Source organism: Hypomesus nipponensis, chromosome 9, assembly GCF_054491055.1.
Source record: "Hypomesus nipponensis isolate SF chromosome 9, ASM5449105v1, whole genome shotgun sequence".
Classification (NCBI taxonomy): domain Eukaryota; kingdom Metazoa; phylum Chordata; class Actinopteri; order Osmeriformes; family Osmeridae; genus Hypomesus; species Hypomesus nipponensis.
Window position 1 is genome coordinate 10,481,376 of NC_140369.1, and position 20,556 is coordinate 10,501,931.

At 43.6% G+C, this 20,556-nt stretch overlaps 1 protein-coding gene across 2 annotated transcripts; it reads right to left on the reverse strand.

Annotated features, from left to right (window-relative positions):
• Nucleotides 1-622: 622 nt before the first annotated feature.
• Nucleotides 623-19,919, reverse strand: arhgef25b (Rho guanine nucleotide exchange factor (GEF) 25b). 2 transcript variants are annotated; one of them, XM_084706167.1, is made up of 16 exons: nt 19,532-19,919; nt 11,516-11,853; nt 11,305-11,406; nt 8,005-8,132; nt 7,766-7,832; nt 7,511-7,614; nt 7,041-7,110; nt 5,667-5,756; nt 5,134-5,226; nt 4,366-4,416; nt 4,160-4,237; nt 3,879-4,070; nt 3,552-3,732; nt 3,050-3,270; nt 2,684-2,848; nt 623-1,715 (listed from the first exon to the last, which is right to left on the reverse strand). In XM_084706167.1, exons 1-16 carry the CDS (start codon nt 19,620-19,622, stop codon nt 1,614-1,616), a joined length of 2,073 nt encoding a protein of 690 aa, XP_084562293.1. In that variant the 5' UTR covers nt 19,623-19,919; the 3' UTR covers nt 623-1,613. The 2 variants fall into 2 exon arrangements, with proteins under 2 accessions (XP_084562293.1, XP_084562294.1); XM_084706168.1 differs by having other exon boundaries at nt 2,628-2,848.
• Nucleotides 19,920-20,556: the final 637 nt, after the last annotated feature.

Here is a 20,556-nt window from a genome sequence, read left to right on the forward strand (position 1 = left end):
ATGCAGTCCTAAAAGGTGATATCATGGGTTAAATCATACATTCATAACAGTATTTTTCCATTTGTTATCATTTTGTTATTCCCTTGAGTCAAGGCCCTGTCACCGCAGGTCTGCAGCTTGGTCCTGGTGTATTTTGTGTGATTGCATCCAAAGACCATGCACCCTTATCAGTGTATCATTCGTTCTTTCATTATTATATTATGATATGTTGGGAATCCAAAACCAGCGTGAGGGGCTGCTGTGGGCGTGTGTATACAAATTGGGTCCCAACAAATTGATATCATTTCAATTACATCTTATCAAATCCAAGTCAAAGCATGGTCTTCGTCCATTATCTCAGCAGAGGGCGCTAGAAAACCACAATAATCTCTCCCAATCCAGCTACATTTCAGTGGGGCCAAGGACAAATTAATGTTTATTATATTCAGAAAACTCTCTGATAAGTGCTGAAGAGGTCTTATTGTCTGATGTCTCCTACTTCCTAAGAGAGTGCCCGGGGTATCAGAATGACTTTGACAATGTTTAATTTATAGAAAGGTGTGGGGTATTACTCTGACTAGCTCCTGCTAGTTTGAGTACATGTGACCATGAACCCAAGAGGAACACATAAGGACAACATTCATAAATCATACAGACACATCTTTATTGATAAGATCGGACAGTCGATTATGTGCATTCATGATGACATTGCCTTTTTCCTCTCTCCGTGGGATTTTGAAGTGTGCTTTGTGTGAGTTTGCGTGTGTTTTTATCTGATAACGTTGGAACAATGGTAATGTTAAAATAGAAAATCCCCCCCCCAACACGCACGCACGGACAAAAAAGGAAAACATCCATTAACATTATGCAGGCTGTACACACTCATGCACAACGCATGAAAAAAACTTTCACAGATTTCAACCTTTCAATCGAGCTCAGGTCTACTGTGAGTATTTTAAGATTCCTCCATTTGAAAGAAGGCTACGTGGTAGCCTGGTGATGAGGAGGCCATAGTAAATGATAAGCAATATAAGAACAGAAACAGTAAATATACAGTATGTAATTGGTCTTTGCTGCCTTCCTAATACAAAGTGATGCTAGCAGACAAATTGCATTGGAAAATACTAATATGGTCCCCCGTTGAACAAAAAAATTGTATGACGTGAAAAATGTGTTAAAAAAAACAAATAGATACACTAGAATGTCTTTAGAATTTCACAGAATCACATGACTGAATCCATGGTTGATGTTTCTTGCTTGTTGAAGAGTTGTTTGTCTGTTCCATCACAGATTTCAAAACTAGCCGCAAACAGGATACACACTACACACACCGTCAACATCATTATACTGAGATCAGAAATTGTCTATAATTAACATCATACAGGACCTGCATCGCAATTTTAAGCACAGATGTCAATTCAAACAGTAGAAAATTGAATGTTTTGGCAGAGACACAAAATCTTTCAACACACTAGAGATTCCATATTAATATTGTTTTGATGCAGTAGTTACATTGATAGTGGTTTCAGGACATGCTCATTCCTGTTCCCACTTGCTGCCTGGCCAACAAGTAGAGGCTGGTCTGGGGTATTTTAGCCTGCCCTCAAAATGATGCTAAAGACCATCTCAGGTCATCACTGGTCATTCTCTGTCAGCTTGTCCAGGTTGCCTGAGCGATGTGATGTGGAAGATTCTCCAACCACCGACGTGGACATCTGGAAACTGTCCATCAAACCCTGAGTGGGTGAAGACAGAAAGAAAAGGACAATGACCCAATTATAGTGTATCAGACTAACTGACTGGTAGTCAGAGTTTCCCTAGAGGACAGAGGCCTAACATATAGAATATCTACTGTCTGAATTTACTAAAAAGATTAAGATAGATCCTTGTGCAAGGGGTTCCTACCACGAGAGGATAAAACAATACTCAAGCCTAAATCAGAGACGTGTTCAAAAAGACTACTAATGCACAAAGCAAATTAATGCAAATATAATTTATGAATCTTATTCTTGGATAGGAACATATAGGATGTGATTAAGGAAATAGTGCCAAAAAAAGCTATTAACTGAGGTGTGGAAACAGGCATGATAAGCAATGTTGATGTGAGTATAGTAATCAAAACCATTTCCTCCTAATAGAGGGAGTCTGGGTAAACAAGATAAAACTGCAAGGGCACTGGGCTAGCCCACAGACTGACTGGAGATCAGTGTTTCCTGAGGACACTAAGCCGTGCCTCCTCACTAGGCACTACGATCTTAGATCAGACCACAGTGCATATTCCCTGACGGTTTCAGTGTATGTTGTTGAAGATACTGACTGGAGATCAGCCAGACAGTATTTGAGGCCTCAGTTTGAAACAACAACAGGATATCTCACATTAGCCTAAATGGAGAGAACTGAGTCATTTCCCCTCATCAATGAAGATAACATTAACACTGAGGCCAACGTCCAAAGTTGAACGTAGTAATGAGTTTATACACCCAGATAGGCCTTTTTACACAGCTTTCCATCTTAAATCGATATGTGTTTTCCTAAAGTAAGACTGTAGAGAGTATAAGTGGACGTGAATAATATCCTTTTGATATCACAGTTTGGGATGACATCACAAATGGCTGTAGTGGTCATCCCAGAATTGCCTCAGTGCTAACCTGGTGGTTCTGCCAGGGTAGGTTGGTGTTGTGTCCCTTTGCTGTGGGGTCAGTACCTGGGATCTAGGCTGGCCAGGGGGGCTCAGGCCATTTGACACCCCCTGACCATGCCTCCCTACTGAGGACAAAATGAGCGGTGGAGGGGGGTTCAGCGGGAGGTGAGAAGGACGGGTTGTCAGGGGACTGGGGTTGGACACCATGGTATTGGGTAAGAGTGGTGGCTAAAAGAGAGTAAATGACAGACCAACAGAGAGAGAGAAGGGAAATGTATGAAAAAAAACACAATGTATGCTATTTCAATTCTGCGCACAAATGCATAAACTGATGCCATAATCTTAGTATTAAGTGAGTTGGTCAGGTAAATATTTGTGGTTAGTGTTCCAGTTGTGTGTTGTAATGGAGTGTGTGTGGAGGGCATGCACCTGTTTGCCTGCCTCAGAGACATGACCCTGGCTGGGCAGGTGTAGGGAGGGCAAGGAGGTGTTGTATGAGTGGAGGCAAGGTAGGCGGTGCCTGTCAATAGAGGCTGAGGAGTGAGGTCGCAGTCCTGAGGTCAAGGCCATGGGAACTCTCATGGCCCTGCCCAGGCTGTTTGACTTCCCTTTGTTCTCCCTTCGCTGGTACTCTATTGGTGATTGGAGAGCTGTAGAAGAAAGGAGAGACCGAGAGAGAGAGAGAGAGAGAGAGAGAGAGAGAGAGAGATCGACAAATAGAGAGAGAGAGAGAGAGAGAGAGAGAGAGAGAGAGAGAGAGAGAGAGAGAGAGAGAGAGAGAGAGAGAGAGAGAGAGAGAGAGAAAACTATTTCTTCCATGTCCATGGATTATGCCACTGAATTTCTTGTGTTGACTGGGCTCTTCTGTGTTTGACTGATCTGATTTGATCACAGGAATGTGGTGAGAGAGTGGTGGTTCTACTGTCTCTACCATTGAGGAAATTCCGTTGTGTGTCCAGGATCTGGACCACGTCATTGACCCAGGCCTGCTGTGTCTCAGGGGATGATGCCTGCATGATGAAGCGTGTCACGCTGCCATCAGTCCCCCGGGAGGTCAGGACCAGGCCACATGGATCCTCCTCGCTGACGTCCTCCACACCCAGGCAGCTGACCTGCAGGAGGGACAGAAAGGGGATCATCCACCATTATCTACACACACATACACACACTGGCCAAGGACACATCTGGACACACACACATACTGTACACACATCGAAATAGCAGAATAACAGAGACTGAAACCAACTGTTTTCTCCACCTTGATGCTGTTTTTGAAGGTATAGCCTGGAAGAGAAAATCCCTTCTTCCTGTCTATAGGCTCACTAAAGATGACCAGCTGCTCAAACAGGAAGACCCGCCTCTCCTTGGGTTTAGACAGGAAGCTGCTGTCCTGCTCGCTGACTGAGAAGGTGTCCTGCTGGAGGAGCTTCCCCTGGGCTGTGATCTTCCCCTGCCAGAGGGGTTTTGAAGGGATGTTTGAGTGAGTGTCCTGTCCTAATAGTATGATACAAAAAGTTGAAACCTGAAATACAATCTCACCTCAAAGCCTTGCAGCCTGCCAACATTCATCATGTCGTTACATCGTTTAGGCACAAAGCACATCACCTCCACTGCTTTCTGCGAGAGACAGAGAAGTAGGCACAAATGTAGACGTGTAACAGATTTGTATGTCATTTTATGCATTTTGTTGCCAAGTCATATGCTGACAGCTGTGTCATGACTAAAAGTCATAGGTGACCTCTCACCTCCAGCTCTGCTGTGTCCCTTCCTGCTTTGGTGTAATACTTCAGGAAGTCCTGAGGGAGCCAGAAAGAGAGACGATTGAGGTCAAGAGAAGAGAGGAGCAAACTGAAAGACAAATATAGGATCCACAGCATTCCCATGTCATGATGTGAGAGCCACATTCCAAGACTGACATTAAGGAGCTGATAAGAGGGCTTGCAACTTATAGCTTTCAACATCCATTTATCAGTAAAGAGGAATGATGTGCCCTGTGGCTGACCACTAAACTGACAGGCTCCAATGCAGAGCACTGCTGATACTCTGATTTGGAACTCCGGTGTTTGTGTTTGATCAGTAGGGTTGGTTGAAAACCGTCCCGGTTTCCCCAGGATTGTTCTTTTTCTCGACTGTACTTGAAAACAGTCGAGTACTTGTATATTCTTTCCTGGGACATGAATTGTCCCGTTTTTTATTTTTGAAAATGTATTTCTAAATTTGAATTTCATAGTTTCAAATCAAATCTCGCTAGGAATTTCTTTCTACTGCTATTCTATTTTATTCCTGTTCAAACATCCAATTTAGTGGCCATAAACAGGTCAACCACAGTGAAGATTGGCCATGTCATGTGTATGCTTTTTTTATATTGGTCGCAGAAATACAAAAGCTTACTTACCATTGGCTCTTTATCCATAATCTTCAATCTGTTTTTACCTCGTTTTATTTATTTACAGTACATCTTATTGGACGTGCCCTTTCACCCTTCTTGAAATGACGCATGCACACACACATACCTTCAGCAAGAGCTGGTACTTCATGATCCTCTGAACAGGTTTGATGAGAAGGTCATTGAGCTGTAGTCTGTGATTCAGCTGCTGCCTCAACTCCTACCAGGGAAACACACAACCAAGCCCTGGTGATGTCCAGCATTGCACACACACACACACACATGGATGCATACACACACACACACACACACACACACATGGATGCATACACACACACACACACACACACACACACACACATGGATGCATACACACACACACACACACGCACATGGATGCATACACACACACACACACACACACATGGATGCATACACACACACACACACACACACACACACACATGCACAAACATGGACAGGAGGAACATTTAAAACATTTGTTGTATAATAGGAAGTTTGAACAGTGATTAAGTTGGATATGCACGGAGCGAGGCTTGGGAGAAGGGAATAATACAACATTTGAAAAATGTCCCAGAAAGGGAATTATTTATGTTCAGAGTAAATTTGTTGTCTTTTCTTGTTCTGAAATGCACGTACCTCAAAGTAGGTCTCAATATACTCTGACACAATGTGCTCAGACTTGGGCTTGTTTTGACAATACACTACGTACATGTGGAGACGCCGTTCCTGGGGGAAACACACACATAGATGAGAGATGTATGCTTTAGATTAGTGTGTTTTAGTGTGTGTGTGTGTGTATGTATCTGCATGAAAGGGCAACTCCCAGCAGGATAACTCTACCCCTCTTATTTCCTTCACTTGCTCTCATTCCCCCTGAGTTCCTTTTGAAGTCTGTTAAATAAGAAAGGGAACTTTCCCTATTAAATGGTTCCGGTGGCTCGAAGAGAACAGTTTAATTCTCTGTCGCTTAATTAAACATGCTGGACTAATGAAGGAACTGGGAGGCTACAGCAGGACTGCTGCAGAGCTGCTTCAAATGACTTGGAAAGCCTTCATCTCTGTCTCATTCATCCTGTCTTCCCTGCTGTTGCTTCTACTTCTGGTATAGTTGTGTGAGTATAGTGTATGTACTGTATGTGTAGTTGTGTGTGTGTATATATGTGTGGACCCACAGCATGTAGAAATCTCTGTGTGTACGTGTGCACAAACAGCTTCCTCTTGCAACCCTTCTCTTCCATCTCTCACTATCTTGAACTTTGACTCTTGATTTTTAGTTGCAAAGACAAAAACCCAGCTGTTTATTTGCCTTGACTATGTGTCTCTGCATCACTGTTCTATCTCTGTGTGTGTGCAGGCTCTTTTTGTCTGTGTTAGTGCGCATTTGTGTGGCTGGGAGCGTACATTGAGAATAAACACAGCTGTTTATTGCCTTTGAATGTCAATATCATCAGCCTTTCTGCGTCAGTTGAGTTTGCCGTTTCCTCAACAGACTGCAGTGTCTACATTAACTCTCTGCAACCAGATCTCTGAGCTATGACCCCGGCAGAGCACTCTCAGAGAGTTATGCCAGCGCTGATTATTATTCTACTGCCCCCGCCCCCCGCCCCCAACCCCACACCCCCATCCTGCAGGCTGCCAAACGAACAGGACACATCTGGATGGCACTGAGCCACAGTTCTCTAGGAACATTACTTTACACCAAACAGAAAACACTGGACTACCCATAGTAACTTTATCTTCACAAACAATGACTGAAGAACATTTTTTTCTTAACACGTCCTTAAGATAGTTGGCCTCTGAAGAGACAGACAGCAACATTAACATGGGAGAGAGCTAGAGCATACTCATGTTATATCTCCATCTCCTCAAACTGGCTTTTGGATCGACTTTCAGTGTAATTTCTCTCTCTCTCTCTCTCTCTCTCTCTCTCTCTCTCTCTCTCTCTCTCTCTCTCTCTCTTTCTCTCTGTGTCTCTCACACACACACACAAAGGGGAAAAGAGCGACTCACATGTTTGATGAAGAGTTGAGCTAGTCTGTCCGGCTCATTCACACACTTCTCCAGCTCTCCCAGAAGATAACTGTATGACACACCGATCGAGAGGCACACCGAGCGAGAGAGCAACAGTAAACAAAGCAGTCATCCAAAGTAGTGGCCATATTCATGACAACACAAGCGTGCGTACAGACACAGCAGAACTGGAGAAAGTCATGTGGCGCCCATGAGGAAGAAGACAAGACACCCCAGTACGTGCAGGGATACATGCACACCTCCTGGTGAGCACTGACACACATTCTATAAGAGGAACACACTCCACAAACACAGATCTCTGTAGGGGTACACACACAAAAGCTTTCACACATCAACATTCCACTGTCAGACATTACACACGTTCTGTACACACACAGTAGGCTACACACACACACACACATTAAAAAACACATTATATTGTCTACACTGTTATGTACAGTCTGACATACTCTTTATGCCAGTCATAGATCTGATGGATGTTTCCAAACACTATCTTGTCCTTTCCCTTCATGTCCTCTGGTACTCCCTGATTGGACATGGTGGTTATGTATCCCTGTAAGACACACACACAGAGCAGGATGTGAACCCAGACAACAATAGACTAATCTTGAAGTTTCACAACACACACTGTATAAGAGTGGGTATGTGTGCATGACATGCTAATGATTTGTGCATGTAAGAACTACGAAGGAGGATTCACACACCTCCACTATGAGTCCAAGGTCCTCCACATACAACTTCTCTGTCTCTATCAGCTCTGTCAGCACATATCTAGTGTGAAAGAGAGAGATGTAGGAAGAGACACAGAAAGAAAGAGAGAGAGAGTATGGAAGGGTAAAATCACCTGGGTAAATGAGAGCCAGACTCAGCTCTTAACCCAAACACGCTGACATACTGTAGAATGGTGCTGTGGTACAGCAGACGGTGGATACATGGCACCTACATGCTCTTTTCTAAGGCACTTCTCCTGTCCTCCTCTGTGTCCATGCTGGCTGACCATTGGCTTGTGGAGTCGTCAGTGAAGGAGGCACGGTCTCCATCGTCCGGTAGAATGTTGGTAGATGCTTGGTTCTGAAATAAAAGAGGGAAGTGGAGAGTTCTAGAATCTCACAAGAGTTTACAATCATAGACATAGACATACTCGAATAGTTTAAGAAATTGTGGGAAGTAGAAATACCATTTAAGAATAGTTCCTAACACAAAATGCAAATAGATGAGTATGGAGACTGTATCATCAGAAAGAGTTGAGTTGTGTACCGTTTCACCATAATGGCCTCAGCCTTATAGACACACTACCTGGTCTGACTCCTGGGCCCAGCTGGGCCCAGGGCAGACAGATAGACACTTAATTAACTTGGCCTAATTTGGTCTGGTGGGCTGCAGATCCAGGAAGCAGACAGGACTGGAATATGAGGCCATGACCATTGTCCCGTGGACTCTTCCTGGGAACCAGCCTCACCAAGAACACCATCTCTCACCCTCCTTCAGATAATACTGCTGTGCCCTTCCAGACCCCAGAGCAATCCTCGAGCAATCAGCACTCTCCATTTCTCTCTTTATCTCCTTTAACTTGGCATGGTTTGGTCTCAAGAGTCTGTTTAGTTCCCCCCCTCTCACTCCTAGTGTACCAGAAGTCAGTGTCAGTGTCTGGAAATCCAGTGAGTCCTCCTCACTTATATCTTAATATGAAAATGAATGCAAAATCCTCTTACATAGCTTCCATATATCTGGAAGCATTTACTTGAGCACGGAGCAGACCAAATTAACCCCTCTATTCATTTTAGTTTCTCTTTCTTTGTCTTCCTCTCCCCCCCCTCTCTCTCTCTCTTTCTCTGCAATGCCCCCTACTTCAAGACACATGCACACACACCTTTCTCTTCTATCAACACTCAAATTGAAGGCGACTGATCCTGTTTAGGTTTATTGGAATGTTTCCCCAGGCGCTGAGGTTACTAACAGTATCACACAAATATCACACAAGTGCATCTATTGAACTGAAATGGCCAGACTGTAGATAAAGCAGATGAACCAGACCACTTTTGTATGTCTTGGGAAATTACAATTTGAGGGAGGAAGCTGAGTCAGGATTACTAAAACACAAGTCTTAGTGATTGAAATATTGACCTGGGGTTCATACCTGTCAACACTCCCGTTTTCGCAGGGAGTCTCCCGTATTTCACACCCATCTCCCGCCCCCCTCCCGTTTTGTCATTTCTCCCGTGAAACTCCCGTAATTTGTAATAAATATTCACATCAATATATTATTTCAATGTTGTCCAGTTGCCGGATCTTGTATGAAACGCATCCTACTCACATACTATAGGCTATCATAAAATGTTCAACCCATTTGTAACCGCAACCAGAACCCGTCTATATTAACTACATTCTCTGCCGCAACCTACAACCCAGTTGCGCTGTTGATATCTCCGCAAGTAGGCGGGAGAATTTGAAAAATACATGGTTGATTTTTGATACAGAATCACTCAGAAATGGCAACAGTCTCAGGTGGTGCTACGGCAAATTAACTGTGTAGCCTACTACTAGTAGGCTACACAGTAGCGGACTGGCCATTGGGAGCACTTGGAGAATTCCCGATGGGCCGAAGCACTGTGGTTGCCTTATAATTCGCTTGCCTTATATATATTTTTTTACAACTAATAAAAATTTCGGCAGAAGATTGAGCGACACGGTTGGCCAGCAACACGGTTGGCCGGTCCCCCTTTCCACCAGGGCAGTTCGTCTATTCCAAATGAACGTCTATGCACACAACAGTGACACTGGCATATAGAAAGCTAGCTAATAGAGACAATATAAAGATGGAAAACCAGGCCAAGAAACGTAAACGTAATTACCTTCACTGGACAATGTTTTACCAATTGAAAAGGCGGCTATGTTTGTTTGTTTTACATAAAGCCTCAAAAACTTTTTCGCCCAAATCAGCCACAAAAGATTCGCTCGCGCGCTATGCGCGCTCGCATTAAGCGTTGAAGTCCCTATAACTAGCATCAGGCACAGAAGTTGCATGCATTAGCAGGGTGCTCGCTGTGGTGACGTATACGGGACCGGTTCTGGTGGGCCGGTCTGGATCAAAGTCCAGGGCCTATTTTGACTCCCAGTCCGTCCCTGACAGTAGGCTACATGGACGGAGGAATTTAATGTGTGTCCCCCCCCCCCCTCCCCCTTTTGGTATGCCTACTCCAATGTTGAGAGGTATGCTGGGGTTACAAAGAGATCAGTCATTATATTGAGTCATTGGTAACACATTGTTGTTGAGCAGGGGAATCAGAAGTATGTGTGTGTGATGATTGACAAGGGAACACATATCCAGATAGCGTGTCTTCAAAGTCTAGGCATATCCTTCCCACGGCTATGACCAGTAATATCAGACTCTCATCCTTAGTCCTTTTCTCCTTGCAAGGATTCCATGAAGGCTCTCTCCAAACACTCTGGTCTTCCACCAATCCAACTCCCATGCCTGGCTGCTAAGCTACCTGATGGGATGCTCCATCTGATCACTCCCAGATGAGGTCTAGAAAAGCCCACGTTTGATACCACTCTGCAGGGTTTCAGGCTTGCCAAGCTTCCACAGGAAGTGAGGGGTAGTGGAAGAAAGAAAATAATTGTAAGTGTGGTGTGTGTATGTGTGTATGTGTGTATGTGCATGTCTGTAGGTGGGTGCTTCAGTAAATCAAGCAGCAGTTAGTTCACTGACACAGTCTTTGCATGGCAGAGCTATCCAGGTGAGTGGGTGTTGGAGGGTAGGTGGAAGGACGGGGATGTTTTGATAAACGGTGCTACTGCTCTGTTTGGATGTTCTTGCCTCCATCCCCTGGATTCCAACGCAAACCAATAAATGGTTTCCCAGCAACAGTGGTATCTCATGTTGCAGGAGGAAAGAACATTTTAGAACATGAAATTCTAATTGTCCTTGCCTCATTCATTGAATCAGAAAGAATCCCACTATACATGAGTTTATTAACGTGCATTTTGTATTTTAGGACACAATACTGTACATACCAATGCATTCTTTCTCTTTCTGTCTGCGCAGTTTTAATCATAAAGGCATTGCTCAGCCTTAGTGCAACAAGGTTATACTTATTGGGACGTGAGTGTTCTGACATCTGTAATCTCTCTCTCTCTTACTTTCTGTGTTCTCAACCAGACAAAATAGACAGAATATTGTTAAATCACAAAGGGCCACAGTGTGTGTGCCTGTGTGTGTTTATGTGTGTGTGAACTTTACCAGACTGTGTGCGTGTGTCTCCGGCAGCAGGTCAGACAGATAGCTGTGATAGAGGGGGTGCACCGGGGCGGGCTCTGCTGGATTAACCAGACCACTCCATTCCTGTGCAAAAGAAAAAAAGACACAAGAGACACAGGCAATATAAGAAATCCAAAATACACACTAACACACACATACACCATTCACTCCATAGGGGTTAGCAGAGCCTCACCAGGTCTCTCTGGCTGCAAGGGAGGATGGTGTAGTTCTCCCCTTGCTCCAGGGGCCTTCCTGGGGCCTGGCTGGGAGGGTGCTGCGCTGAGGCCTGCTTCTCATCCAGCATAGAGTCTTGCTTCTTTCCTTTCCCTCCTTCGCCACCTCTTTCCACTCCGGTGCCCGGGCTGAGCTTACGGACAGGATTGGTGAGCCATTTCTTCAGGGCGCTGACAGAGCGTCGCGAGCCCCCGGGGGAGGAGGGGGAGCAGGGGCTGGAGCTACCTGAAGCCTGGGGGGGCATGGAGCCCACAGAGGGGGTGATGCTGCCCTCACTGCCAGCCACTGAATATGACTCTGTTGGAGAGGAGGGAGAAAGATATATTTCTGAAATGTATGATGGCTGGTAGGAATGCAGAAAGACACGTATGTAGACAAACAGGAGAGCCCTTCTACAAATTGGCCGTGACCTATAGATAGCTCTCAGGTGGATACTACCTCTCCAACTCACAAAAATGTGCTGCAATTTCCTGTTAAAGCCCAAACAGTAACTTTAGCACTGGGAGTTACAGTACTGTGCATGCAAGCCATATATTAACAAACCAATTCCAATAAAGAGGGATACTCTGTTTTCTGAGGAAACATCAGTAAAAAGAGAAACAGAAAGAAAAGACAGAGTATCGGATCTTAAACTGACTCGGTGTAGTGTGCTGAGATCAGGGAGGACTGCAGAGATGCAGAGAGGGGCACCAGTTAGGGGGTGGAAATAAACACTGAGGATGAGGATTTGGAAGTCTAAACCGAGCTATGGAATGAGCTGTTGTTAGAAGTCCACAAATAGATCCCATGCAATGGTGCACCAGACCCCAGCTGAAGTGAGGTCACCTCTAGGAAGTGCAATGCAATGATCGCTGTAGCATGGAGGTTTATCTTACAACCTGTTACAATATCTCCGCCAATAGACAGTAGGTATTGACACAGAGCAATCCTGGCTGAGAACTCCTATACTCAGGGATTAAAGAGCCAGTAGACAGCATGCAGAACGTTCATAATTCGAGCAGCAGAATCAAGGCTTGTTGCCTTTCTAAAACAGCCTGATATCAGGACATAACAGAGAGCATTTCTCCCCTCTAATAACAGCTGATACAGTAGCTGTCACAACGCCACACACCACTTCACAATGGGAGAGATAGGAAACTGTACACCCCATTCTAGGGGAGATTTAGAATACCTAACATGAACTGTCCTTCTGGAGCTACCAGTAAGGTTTGACACGTCACTCACTTCCATCACAGAAGCCCTCCACTCCATGGTGCTGTGGCCTATATAAGGAGCTGGGGCCCAGACACACTGCTTTGATTAAGCACCAAGAAATGATGGGTTTGTTTCCATTCTGCTGATCCCAGTCAAGACTGTAAGATCTCAGTGGCTCAGTGTCACTTGGCCACATCCCAGACCCCAGCACTTGCTGTCAGCACATTGATGTAAGCTCTAATCATAATAACAGGGTCTGTGGAGAATCGCTGAGACACAGGGATTTGCAAGAAGGAGCCAACACAGCAATTTCAGAGGAGACGCCACATTGACAGTGAAAGTGTTCCATATATTTCTTGCTTGTTCACATCAACTTTCACCCTCCACTGGGTGTTCCTCCCTGAAGTTGAAACTGGAAAATTCCGATTTTTTATGGAACAATCTTTGTCAGTGTTCATATCCTTGAAATTGAGTGCAATAATTGCTTGTTGGGAGCATTTTGTACAAGTTGCCAGACTGGTTGAATGATTTAGTTTGATCAAAAGCTTGTTTGTAAAACCTTGTTCATTGTATTCAGTGTTTTTGCTTCTGATTGGCCACACAACATTGGTCACAGATGAATTGTCTATTCTCATAGCCTGCAGTATACTGCAGTTTTAAATTAAACATCCTTTTATGTAATTAAAGCAATGCATCAATTGCCAATTCACCTTTGTGCAGTGAACAAACTCATTTCTATAATGGAGAAACGGAGAGAGGGGGAAGCGGATTAGAGTGACGGGTGGGAGGCTAGAGAGAGAAAGTAATTCAATAAAATGACACAGTGTGTTACACCCCAAAGGTACTGTAACTTCACAGTTAAAGCGGAGAGACCTGCAGTAGCAAGACAGCTTGACTGTGTTTGTATACTGATCACTTAGCCTCTTCTGCACGGCTTGGAGACCTCAGATGATTGGCCACTGGACAAACAGACCCAGAACCCCACATTGGCCGAGCACACAGACACGCACAACTGCTCCATCTGAAAGCAACACATCTGTCCCTCTTGTCCTTTATAGGGAAGCACCTGACTAAGTGCACTGTAATAAGCCTCAACTACAAGTATACACACAAAAGTACACACACACATAGCCATCTGGCCTTTTGGAACCTGGCTACTTAACATTTGATGCTGTTTGCTGCCTCATACTCTCATGCCTGTCCATATCTGTCAGTAAAGTAGGTCCCCTGATGATTCTGTTCCTGATTCTCTCATTACACACCAACGTTTTTTTTGGAAAGTTCCTCTTAATGATGCTTAACTGTTATTGTGACGTGCAAAACAAGGTCTCAGAGAGCCATAGGGATCACAGTGTTTGTTTGAGATGCTTATGTAATAAGCCGTTTTCCCACAGAGCGACAGCTGGACTGCAACTGAACTGTTGAGAGAATGAGAAGGGTTTCCTTTAAGAGAAGAGAGGAGGAAGGAGTGTGCCAAGCTTTTGATTTAAATCCTGACTGAAATAAAGTAGGACTCCATCCTTGATGATGGCAGTGCTGAGTACAAGCAGTAGCTGGAATGGTTCCAAATGTTGCATTAAACATTTATTCTTATGTTGAGATAAATTGTAAAGACAATGATGGCAGTAGGTAATCAACAAACGTGTTATTTTATCCACGATACTTTTGAACCTAATGTAAAATATATGTTACATAGTATGGGTGTATAACTGAATACTGTCTTTGGTTTTCATACTGTACAGAGAGTTGATGGCAGAACTGCACTGATCTCACCCAGGTCCATATTTAGGCTAATACTGTAATAAAAACCTATGCTCAGTTTAACAAATGTCAGAATCCCATATGTTAGAATGTCAGATCCCATATGTTTAGAGAGATGTATGTATGTATCGTTTCATTTGGAGCCGCTTTTTATGTCATAAACCCTGTAGCTTTCAATCAGCAAGTACACGTCTGTAGTAGTGGTGGGTTTCATGTCAAGGTAGCCAGATGGAGTGACAGATCAGATGAGCTCAGTAAATGTACACGTGTGTATGCATGTGTGTATGCATTAGGGGGGTGTTCTGTCGCAGGGCAATGAGAAATGAGCCTTGGAACTGAACCACATCAACAGCTTAGTACATAGTGCATACGTAACCATTAAATTATACTAGGCAGTTAAAATACAGTGTTGTAATGAACATTGAATGAGTTGGTGCTGTTACATAAGGGGGATATGATTGTTTTATAAAAGTCACACAAACAAGACGTTGTAACCAAAACACCAAAAGCCACATTTAAAGCATCAAAGTTACAATATCCAAAATATTGGCCATCAAGTTCCAAATTACAAAATCAGAATGCATTTTATGATCATCACATGAAATGATAGCTTGACCATCATAGTTAAGGCTGCCATGGTTCCTAGCCCCTACAGTACCTATCAGCACTCTGTCATGGTGGTGGTTGGAACTTGTTGGTATCTCCCCTGGGTTGTAGTAAATTGGTTGTGTGCATGTCTGAGTCTGTGATTGTGTCTGTGATTGTGTGTGGGAGTGTGTTCATTTCTGTTTTGTGGATGGTGCTGTGAAAGAGTGAGATTAGTTTAGAGTTGATAGTACATGGATGCCTTTGTATGAGGTCATTATGCCTGCAGTAAACTTCAGGATTTTGGTCTCCAAGTAAGCTTCAAACTTCCTGTTGGATACCTGCCAAGACAAATATCTCTCAGTATACACAGTGCTCATCACCAAATCAGCAAATCTATTGTAAACATAATCAACCCTTTGGAGTTTTCTTCTACCCGCCTTGTGTGTTGACATCGAAAGCAGATATATGAAGATATGCAGATTAAAAGTATCGTTATCAAGCTGTGACAACTAAAAATTTAAGCTGCAAATGATCATTCATCTGAGACATCATCATTACAACATAACATGATAGCCCAGATGCTGATGTCACTGATGGCCACTGTGGTAACATGTATCCATCATGTGAGCAGATTATGGACCTTTTCTTCATCCATTACAAGATGTTATGAATCAAGGACACTCCCTTGGTGTGCTTGGGAAAGCAGGTCAGAGTTTAGTGAACACACACATACAACACTTACACCATTGTGTCATCTCCATATTCCAGAAAGATGTTCTGGAACCTGACCAGCCCACTCTAACTCTGTGAGACAGCATACACACACTCTGCCACTATCATTTCCTTTTTAGTTAACACGTCAGTTAACATTTTACACATCCCAAAAGTGATGACAAACACATATACCCTCCCCCCTCCACACACACATACACACACACACACTTTTCCCAAAACTCCTTGTTGAATAGTTAGTCATGACGTTTATGTGCTGGAGTGAATAATGACTTAGTTCGAAGCTCAGGTTGCTTGGGGAGAGTCCTAAGTATATTTCCTGAACATTTCTACAATGTATTCAGTCGTCTTCTTTGTGTTTCTAAACAAGTCCACAATTACCAGGCCAACAAGGGGAGGGAAGGGAAAACAAAGGGGGAGAGGTGAGAAAAGAGGAATCGATTTTGCTCTTATTCTGATTAATCTCCGAGTAGGCACTATGGGGTCATCTGGAAACCCAGCCACACCCTGATCACTGTAGTCTTTTGACTGTAGATTAGTGTTTTAAAAGTCTGAAATTTAAAATGTAAAGAACATTTTAGAGAACATTCAGTGTCAGGAACACCCTGCATTTACATCCCATACCAAACTTTACAACAACCTTGAAGACAATTCAGTAAATTAAAGAAGGGAACACCATCTGAACTTCAGAAACTCATTTCTTAAAAGAGTGCGGGAGGTCTTAAAATGAGGTTATAAAAATAAAGCAGGGCTGACATTTCAAAGGTAGACTGAAACAAGTGATGTAGAAGTAGGAGAAAGCTTACTGATTTTCCAAACACACACACACACAAGCACAACCACATGAGCATGAAAGTACAAAACACACGACAGCTATTTAAAGAACCACTGTAAAGGAGCCATAGTGACATCACTTAGAGGAGGTTTATTACCCCCCCCCCCACTCCCCAGTCTTCATTATCACTGTCACATTAAGAGCAGCACTTTCTCAACCTCTGACGTGCACAGGGAGAAAACAACTCATGGAAGAAGGCTGGGGAAAATATGAGTACATGTGCACACCAGTTTACACACACACGCACACAAAACTACACAAACACGACTGTAAATCCACAATTCATTTGAAATCACTGCTTATTTGATCCAGTACTACTTGTACATACTGTATACATTGTGCAAATACAGTACACACCGTGTGTACTTCAACAGCATGACAGTAACAGGTCGTGTGAGACACAACCTGAACGGATGTGGAGAAGTGACCAGCAGCACCAGAGAGAATCTGGAATCTGCTGTTATTCCTGCTTTAGATTAGAGGGAGACAGAACAAGAGCGTTATCTAAGCATAATGCTTCCTCATTTACCCATTTCACACTTATTCTATTTGCAGAGCATTTGTCTATCTGCCTGTCAGCCTGGAGAGCTTCTCCAAAATTGGAACAACAGAGGATTTAAGACAGAGAGAGAGAGAGTGAGGGGGGAGGGGGAGGGTTGGGCTTTAGTCAGACTGGATTGTGTGGAGGAGGAGTCACAACACTGTGGTGGTGCAGATAACTAAATCACTTGCTATTATTGCCCTTTGCCACACACAAACGCACATATATGGACACACACACCCACACATGCGGTGCCACATAAACAGTGGACAGACAGAGATACAAACACACATGTAAATACACAAAAACACATATGCTGCTCTATGACTGAGATGTGTCATTTTTTCAGAACAGAGATGGCTGTCTAGGTCAAGCTAGATTACACAATGTTTCCATTACCAAATAGAAGTGACTGGAGTTTCTCATGTGGCCCATTAGTGTGGCTCTCATTAAATGTAAATGAGCCAGTGGACTATAAGACGGGAAGTGTTTTCATCCTGTCAGTGGACAATATCTGGGGAGAAAGAGACCCTCCTTAGATCGGAACAGACGGTCACACACACACACACATGCATTTATATCCAGCCGTGCACACACACATCTCGTCTAATGCCAAGGCAGTGTCCCAGCTCAGCTGGAGCCTGATAGCCTCACATCAGGATCCTGAGGAACAATCTAGGAACAGAAGTCTAACACAGCACAGAAAGGAGCATTGTACTGCTTCCTTGGTATTGGCCAATCGAAATCATAGTTTGGTTAGCAATCAAATTAACAACATAGCAACAGTCAGCAGAACCAATTATTGACCCTAACTGTAACCATTTCCATAACGGAGAAACGAGATAATTTGCGCCAATAAAATGTTAATTCATCTCCAAGTCATCTCAGGATACAATCTTACTGTTCAAACTTTGAGATCATGTATTCATCACCATACAGCTCTTAGCTTCTGTGGATAGAAGGGGCATACACCTTTTTGACCAATCAAACATAAATCCTGTTTCTATTCTTGGAAACAAGAGCATTTTTGGAAAAGGACTGCTTGATATGTGTGTTGGGGGGGTCGAGGGTGCTTCAGCCTTGCTTTTGGGGGGAAAGGAATGTTAGGAGAGTGACTCAGTGACTCCTGCGTTTCCATGATCCAATGATCCAAGAGCAGCACATTCCGAGACATTGTGGAGTTCCAGATGTGAGTGTGTATCGCTGATACACACCACTTGTCTAAGTTTTAAAGATCACCGGTACCTATATTTACTATATATACTATCTCTCTCTCTCTCTGAATCACTTGCTCTCTCTCTCTTTTTGGACCTAGCTACATCCCTGCACATATATATAACTATGCCTTCATAAAAACTTTACAGCCAAACATGTCATAAATGACTAAACAAAGTACATAGGGGAGTCAGATGGCTGAGCGGTGAGGGAGTCAGGCTAGTAATCCGAAGGTTGCCGGATTGATTCCCCGGCATGCCAAATGACGTTGTGTTCTCTCACTTCACCCTATTCGCCTCGGGGGGAATGTCCCTGTATTTACTGTAAGTCGCTCTGGATAAGAGCGTCTGCTAAATGGTCATGTTTCCGATCCTACTATAGGACAGCACCTCATGTCTGAGTCTCTGTTCAATTAAGAAATATCTAATTTCCTCGAAAGGAGTTTGAGTTTGGCAAAAAACATCACAACTAATTATTATTGGGCCTCTATAAGTAGAGAGAAGAGTAGAGAGAATCTAGGAAACTAAACCAGAGTACAGAGACCTGTGGTTCTTTAAAGGGTGCAGGGAAGTGAAAATGTAACAAGGACAAGACAGCATTTCCTTGGAAAGAGTGTTCTAAAAGAGAGTCTGCATCAGCATGAAGGATCCAGAGTCAGCTGGTTCTGTGGAGTCAGACGAGGGGAGACTCCCTTAAGGAGTATCAGAAGCCCAGCCTCCAGGAGAGGGATCCACACCATCTCTAGCTGTTACACTTCACAGATTCCAGAATAGATTTAGACGGCTGCTCAAAGTTCTCTTCAGAGTGCCCATACCATTTGTTGTTTCTTACCTAAAAACAGCTGCATGAATAGTAGCATCAAACGAAGCTTAGAGGATACCATTTGCGCTTCTAAACCAGCCCAGCTATGGACCAGAGTCCTCAGGACACCCTACTGTGGGTTTTGTACAAAATTAGATATAATCTCTTCATTCAGTAAATGGTATAATCTGTTGATTATCTCACATAGTTTGACCTCCAAACGGAAGATGAAAATAAAAAACAAGCTGCGCTCAAACTGTGGTTAGAGATATTAGTCTTTAAAAAACAACCATGAAGTGAACACGTACCTCTGACTCGAGCATAACAGCAGCCACACTTGGTGAGCACTTTTCTGAACAAGTGTTGGCACCCGCACCCTCGTTGATGACCCCCCTTCATGTTGACCCACTTGACCCAAAACTACCAGGGGTGGACATGGCAGAGACACAAACACATGAGCACATACACTGACAAGCACACAGCCTCTCAGGGTATGTCTCTGTGGGTAATCCGAAAGCCAAGGAAAAATAAATAATTACAATGACAGTAAAAGGTTCTCTCTCCTATAGAAATTCCACAGTTGATTAGGATCCCATGTTTCATAAAAAAAAGAGAAAAGGCAGGATAGGAGAGAGAGGTAGAGAGACTGTGAGCTCTCCACATCTAACCCAGCTCACTGTATGGTCAGATGGTGGGCAAACATTGTGAGAGAGCAAGCGAGAGAAAGAGAGCGAACGAAAGAGGGGAGGGGATGTGATGAGAGAGGGAGGGAGGGGATAAAGGTGGAGTCTCTGGCTCTGCTTGCTCTCGTTCTTTAAGCATAGAGTTCCCACCCCCTCTTTTTTCCTCCCGTTTTCTTCCCTCTCCTGCATTGCCTCAGTATTCATTGTTATCTACCCAATTACTGTCCGTCTCTGAGCTCCTTTGATGTTTCTTCATGTGGTACACTGAACACGTGATTGTACTACACAATGATTGTGTTACACAGTCGTTGTTTGTGTGACAAAATAAAACACTTTAAATTCATATTTTCCCGTACACTACTGTACCTGTGTCATTCTACTCCGTCTGTACCCATAGCAACTGTGCGTTGTTGTGGTCTCTATCACCGCATTTTCAGTAAAAAAACTAAACAAAAGACAAGCCAAATGACTACAGATTATTGTACTCAGACACAGCAACACAATATTCAGTGGGAGGGCAGCTCCAAAACTGTCTGGGAAAAAGATCTTAGAAGAACTTGGCCCATGCTATAGTTTTTTTCTAAATGTATCCATGTCATTTTTAGCAGCCTCAAGAAAGAACGACAACAAGTGAAGTAGGACATTTACAG